At 38.7% G+C, this 7,000-nt stretch overlaps 1 protein-coding gene across 1 annotated transcript; it reads right to left on the bottom strand.

Annotated features, from left to right (window-relative positions):
- Positions 1-2,411: 2,411 nt before the first annotated feature.
- LOC134859827 (E3 SUMO-protein ligase ZBED1-like) lies at positions 2,412-5,824 on the bottom strand. Its single transcript, XM_063876557.1, has 2 exons — positions 5,333-5,824; positions 2,412-4,589 (listed from the first exon to the last, which is right to left on the bottom strand). Exons 1-2 carry the CDS (start codon positions 5,696-5,698, stop codon positions 2,913-2,915), a joined length of 2,043 nt encoding a protein of 680 aa, XP_063732627.1. The 5' UTR covers positions 5,699-5,824; the 3' UTR covers positions 2,412-2,912.
- Positions 5,825-7,000: the final 1,176 nt, after the last annotated feature.

Consider the following 7,000-nt stretch of genomic DNA (forward strand, 5'->3'; position numbering starts at 1 on the left):
GGTCTCCACCGCTAAGCTAAAGGCGGCTAACGTTGGGCTATAAAGGAACTACAGCACGGTCACATGACTCCATGTCACCACCGCTAAGCTAAAGGTGGCTAATGTTGGGCTTTAAAGGAACTACAGCACGGTCACATTACTTCAGGTCAGCACCGCTAAGCTAAAGGAGGCTAATATTCGATGTTTAGTAGACTCATTTAGTCACTTGTTGTGAATCAGTTTTAAAAAGAAGACATTTACAAGAGGGTAAATTTACTGAAGTATGTTATGTTGTAGAACTAAACACACATTGTCTTCATCTTGTTTGCAGAAAATACATTAAAGAACAATGATTTTGAGACAAGGGAACCAGAAGTGGTAAAATGCTAACTCATTTCTAGTTTTTGGACTTATTCCTGCACATTCTTATGTCTTTATGGTGGATGTGTGACTTTTAATTTGACTATAATGCTTGTATTTCTCTCACACAGGAGGTTAGGAGTTCTATTTAAGGCCCACATATGACTTAAATATTGCTTAACAATGTAAGCACCAATTATATCCACTTTCCAGTCAATGTGTAGGACTCCTTTCTAGCCTATTTTATATATTTTTATTAAAGGAAGTGGAGGAGAGCCGGGCACAATGAGAAACACCTGTTTGAGCAATCCATGGCTACTCCCACGGCTTCCCAGAAATGTTAAAATATCATCCCATACTTTCCTCTCTGTTATTCCCACTGCTCTCCTCCTCTGCCCCAGGGCTGGATAATAGAGAGCTGAGAGCGACAGCTGCACTTTAACTGCCCTAAGGCGGGGCGGGGGGGGGGGTGGGGGACCAATGCAAAAAAAGGGGCAATGAAAAGGAAATAAGGAACTACAAAATAAATTCTTTCCCAATGAGAAGGAGTGTCAAACGGTCGTGGAGCCCGCACCTCACCTGTGAAGCAAACCCCACCCGAAGAGGAAGGCGTGAGAAAAGCATGACGGCTTTAATTACAGAGTGTTGGGAATGGGCAGGAACCTTTTACATTTAGCAAAGTCAACAAAAAGTCTCAAATTAGTACGATGAATGGGAAGTATACAAGTATTCTGATTGGCATGTATCTGGCTTTCTTTTTTATTCCATAAAAGCAATTTGTTGGATTCGGTGCTAACGATGATCCGTTTTCTTGATAATTCCACATAAAGTCAGATAAATCATGTACTTTTTTACCTTTAGTTGCTAGGCAGATTAGGATTAATGATGGTAATTATAATCTCCCTTAAATCAGACTTTAGTTCACCTGCAGTAAATCCAGCAGCTACCCTGCAGTATACAAAGCCATTCAAACTAGCTGCACCTTTACCAGCTCTGAGAACACTTTAATGATCAATCATTCTAAAACATATCAGAGATATTATTCTGAAATGGACCAATCAGACAATGACTACTTTTACTGTCGCTACTTTAAGTACATTTAGAGGAGAGTACTTTCTACTTTCACTGGAGGAACATTTAGAATACTTTCACTGTGACAGAGTATTCCTACACTCTGGTACTTCTACTTTACTCAAGTACAAGACCTGAGTACTTCTACTTTACTCAAGTACAAGATCTGAGTACTTCTACTTTACTCAAGTACAAGACCTGAGTACTTCTACTTCAGTCAAGTACAAGATCTGAGTACTTCTACTTTTACTCAAGTACAAGATCTGAGTACTTCTACTTTTACTCAAGTACAAGATCTGAGTACTTCTACTTTACTCAAGTAAAATATCTGAGTACTTCTACTTTAGTCAAGTAAAAGATCTGAGTACTTCTACTTTTACTCAAGTACAAGATCTGAGTACTTCTACTTTTACTCAAGTACAAGATCTAAGTACTTCTACTTTAGTCAAGTAAAAGATCTGAGTACTTCTACTTTTACTCAAGTACAAGATCTGAGTACTTCTACTTTTACTCAAGTACAAGACCTGAGTACTTCTACTTTTACTCAAGTACAAGATCTGAGTACTTCTACTTTTACTCAAGTACAAGATCTGAGTACTTCTACTTTTACTCAAGTACAAGATCTGAGTACTTCTACTTTACTCAAGTACAATATCTGAGTACTTCTACTTTTACTCAAGAACAAGATCTGAGTACTTCTACTTTTACTCAAGTCGAGATCTGAGTACTTCTACTTTTACTCAAGTACAAGATCTGAGTACTTCTTCCACCTCTGAATATAACTTCTGTAACCAATCCGTGGCTCCTTGCTCATAATGAAAACATCACTATTGTTTCTTCCTCTTCTTTATCACAGTGTGTACTTTATCATAGCGTGTACTTTATCACAGTTAGTGTTGTCACGATACCAAAATTATTGTTTCGATACCGATACCAAGTCAAGAATTGCGATTCCGATACTTTTTCGATACTTTTCCTGAAAAGGGAGAAACACTCTCAAATATCATTGATGTGCTTTATTTTAAAACTGGGGCAACATTCTTATCATAACACACTAATAAATGAACATATGAACAGCAGATATATTAAACATTTGAACAAAATATGAAATATCAAAATATAAAAAATAAATTAGAGCAATGACACTCAAGGTAAAAAAATAAATAAATTTAGCAGCATTATCTCAGTCATAAGAAACACAAGCGTTACCAGTAATAAACATAAATAACAAATTAAAGCAATGGCATTCAATTTAAAAAAACAAATAAAATGTAGCTGCATTATCTCTTATACTCACAACTGAGTTTAAAAAAACAAATAAAATTTAGCTGCATCATCTCTTATACTCACAACTGAGTTTAAAAAAACAAATAAAATTTAGCTGCATCATCTCTTATACTCACAACTGAGTTTAAAAAAACAAATACAATTTAGCTGCAGCATCTCTTATACTCAAAACTGAGTCTCTTAAGAGCATTAGCCCTAGAATGGCCAGCAGATATTCATTTCTTACACTTATTTAAGTTCTTGGCCAAGAACACTAGCATGTCTAAATGTTCTTCAGTCAGCCTGGAACGTCTTGGGCTACAGATATTTCCAGATGTGCTGAAGACTCGCTCTGAAGCACAACTTGATGCTGCAATGCAAAGATAGTTCTTTGCAAAGTGTGCCAGGATGGGCAGTTGTGCCTCATGTTGACTCCACCAGGCCAGGGGATCCTCTGCAGGGCTGATTTCTCTCAATTGTTTGTATTCAAGAAACTCAACATTTAGTCGTCTATCTGTGGGTGTTGCAGGTGTGGGAGAATGGTGCCTCGTTTCAGAATTATCTGCCCCTTTCTTCTCTGTGGTTATGGTGCAGAGCAAACTTTTTAAGTCTCTCTTATTCCTCTTTGGTGCAGCACCTGTTCCTCTAGGGTCCACTGGACTGTGGGGTGGAAGCTGAACGGCCTCAGATTTAAGGAGCAGCTCCCTCTTGATATCCTCCTCCATTGTTACAAAAGTATCTTTAAATCTCGGATCAAGGAACGTAGAGGTGTTTAGGGTCATCTGCAGGTTGTGGTCATCGTACCTTTTCTCAAAATCTCCTCTAATTTTGTTCTTCATTTCTATGGCCAAGGGGCGGTCGCCTTCCTCTTCTATTAGGCAGGCTTTGATTTTCCACATCAGTGGCAGGACTGATGATATGGTGGTTTCTTTCTCTCCACTCAGGGCATCAGTGAAGTCACTGAGTGGAGCCAAGACATCCCTCACTATTTCTATAGTGGTCATGTCTGTGTCTCTGGGCATCAGGTGCCACTTCTTCCGGTCCTCAGCCAGAACCGCAGAGACAGCTTGCTGCTGCTCACAAAATCGTTCCACCATGTCATAGGTGGAACCCCATCGGGTGGGCTCATCATGGATTAATGTATGTTGTGGCAGTTTTAAAGACTTTTGTTTGTCTTTGAACAGTCTAGACATCTTGTTTGATCTGGAGAAGCCTGACACAGTCTTACGGAGCCTGGACAGACAGCTTGCCACACGATCAATATCTATGGCTTTGTTCACTGCCAAATGCAGATTGTGCCCGAAACAGGGTATCCAGGTGTATTCACTGAAAGCTTTGCGGTTGTTTGACGCATTATCTGTTGTCATTCCAGCCATATTGGCCATGTCTAGCCCCCAGGAATCTGTGATAATTTCCTCCAGGGTTTCCTTTAGAGTGTCGGCTGTGTGATCAGAATACAATGCAGAGCACCCTAAACACCAGGACTGCATCTCCCAGGACTGTGTAATGAACTGGAGTGTTACTGCCATGTAAGTGTCCACAGTTCTGCTGGTCCAGAGATCAGTGGTGCAGGAGAAAAATGTATTCGGTGTGTGACTAAGTTGGGCACTGATTATCGCTCTTGTTTCATTGTACATCTTGGGAATTTCATTGTACATGAAAAAATTCCTGGATGGGACGTCATACCTTTTGTCGAGATTTTGCATAAGGTTTCTAAACCCAGCTTTTTCCACTATATAAACTGGCACTTGATCCAGACAGATGAATTCTGCTACTGCCCTGTTAAGCCGTTTTACCTCCTTGGACTCCCTGGGGTACTTGTTGTGCTGCTCAAACATAGCTTGGAGGGTTGGCTGCTGGGTTGGCTGCTGCCTTTGAGGAGTTGCTCTTCCAGAGCCCATAGCTGCAGACCGCTGTAGCAGAAGAAAATGGAAATATTTAAAATATGATGGTGATAAATGTGTCATAACGGAGGACCTAAATAGTTTATGTGTGATAGTAACAATAACTTGTGACTAACTTAACATCTCTATGCAGTGGTAGTGATAATTGCTAACATTCACTTAACCATAACATTACCATTATTCATAGGATATAATGAGTTAACCTAATGTTGTTTAAACTGTGACATGGATTAATATAGGCGTTTCCTGTACTTCAATGTCTGATTTCTTTGATGGTTAACTTTATATTTGAGTCCATAATTTCTTACAAGGCAAAGGTTTCATATAGGCCTACACCTCCTTTGCGTACAGCAGGTTCATGCTCTTTAAATGCTGTAACCCAATACAGGCTAAATAAATCACTGACAAACATGCACATGCTGTGATTTTTATCATATAGGCTAATAAAGGCTATAGATCATTTTAGCTGATGTTTTGTATGCTTTATTTTAGCAGCTTGCGAATTATTTACGTCATCTATGAAAGTTGCGTTTTCAAAGAAAGATGCTGAACTAGCGTTAGGCAGGCTATTGTGGTTAGCCATGAGGATAATGCCCATAGTTAGCCTGCTATTTCTGTAGATAGCCTGGTCAAACTACGGTGGTGCAAAACAGTGACTTGTCACAAAATAAACTATAGCCTTCTCATTTGACTTGTTTTAAGGGCATGAAGTTCATGAACGTGATGATACATGTTATATTTCACATACTAACCTGTCGGTCTTTAAACTCCTTGTGCAACTCGGCGTGCTTGTCGGCCAAGTGTTTCGCCAGGTTCGAGGTGTTGGCTCCCTTAGTTTGCAATTGTTTGTAGCACTTACGACAAACAGGTCTCGACATATCGGTAGCTTTGCCCTCACTGTCAGCAAGGTAGGCAAAGTACCTCCATATCTCACTCCTCGCGTCATCTTTATCAACCAGCCGTGGACCGGCGGCCACAGTATCACTCGCACATGCAGCCATCTCTCTGTAGTGTTTGTTAAATGACAGCAGCAGTGCAGCCTCTTGCTGCGTGCGTGAGGAGAAAAAACACGGACGTCCATAGGGAGGCACTCGAGCGTGCGTTGCACACACCAACATGAAATATGTCTCTTACAAATATGGAACACGGACATTCTAGAAGTATCGATACTAATAAATTTAGGAATCGTGACATTTTTAATTTCCAAGAATCGCGGTGCTTTTGAAGTATCGGTACATCGTGCAACACTAATCACAGTGTGTACTTTATCACAGTGTGTACTTTATCACAGTGTGTACTTTATCACAGTGTGTACTTTATCACAGTGTGTACTTTATCACAGTGTGTACTTTATCATAGTGTGTACTTTATCACAGTGTGTACTTTATCATAGTGTGTACTTTATCACAGTGTGTACTTTATCATAGTGTGTACTTTATCACAGTGTGTACTTTATCATAGTGTGTACTTTATCATAGTGTGTACTTTATCACAGTGTGTACTTTATCATAGTGTGTACTTTATCATAGTGTGTACTTTATCATAGTGTGTACTTTATCATAGTGTGTACTTTATCATAGTGTGTACTTTATCATAGTGTGTACTTTATCACAGTGTGTACTTTATCACAGTGTGTACTTTATCACAGTGTGTACTTTATTATAGTGTGTACTTTATCATAGTGTGTACTTTATCATAGTGTGTACTTTATCATAGTGTGTACTTTATCATAGTGTGTACTTTATCACAGTGTGTACTTTATCATAGTGTGTACTTTATCATAGTGTGTACTTTATCACAGTGTGTACTTTATCACAGTGTGTACTTTATCACAGTGTGTACTTTATTATAGTGTGTACTTTATCATAGTGTGTACTTTATCATAGTGTGTACTTTATCATAGTGTGTACTTTATCACAGTGTGTACTTTATCACAGTGTGTACTTTATCACAGTGTGTACTTTATCACAGTGTGTACTTTATCACAGTGTGTACTTTATCATAGTGTGTACTTTATCACAGTGTGTACTTTATCACAGTGTGTACTTTATCACAGTGTGTACTTTATCATAGTGTGTACTTTATCACAGTGTGTACTTTATCACAGTGTGTACTTTATCATAGTGTGTACTTTATCATAGTGTGTACTTTATCATAGTGTGTACTTTATCACAGTGTGTACTTTATCATAGTGTGTACTTTATCATAGTGTGTACTTTATCATAGTGTGTACTTTATCATAGTGTGTACTTTATCACAGTGTGTACTTTATCACAGTGTGTACTTTATCACAGTGTGTACTTTATCACAGTGTGTACTTTATCATAGTGTGTACTTTATCATAGTGTGTACTTTATCATAGTGTGTACTTTATCATAGTGTGTACTTTATCACAGTGTGTACTTTATCATAGTGTGTAC

The sequence above is a fragment of the Eleginops maclovinus genome, chromosome 2 (assembly GCF_036324505.1).
Source record: "Eleginops maclovinus isolate JMC-PN-2008 ecotype Puerto Natales chromosome 2, JC_Emac_rtc_rv5, whole genome shotgun sequence".
Lineage (NCBI taxonomy): Eukaryota > Metazoa > Chordata > Actinopteri > Perciformes > Eleginopidae > Eleginops > Eleginops maclovinus.

Bases quoted from the DNA above. Each gene is read 5' to 3' on its own strand.
- LOC134859827 (XM_063876557.1), bottom strand. From the start codon at position 5,698: ATGTTGGTGTGTGCAACGCACGCTCGAGTGCCTCCCTATGGACGTCCG. The intron at 4,590-5,332 runs GTTAGTATGTGA...CTTCTGCTACAG, and splicing joins AGGAGTTTAAAGACCGACAG to CGGTCTGCAGCTATGGGCTC.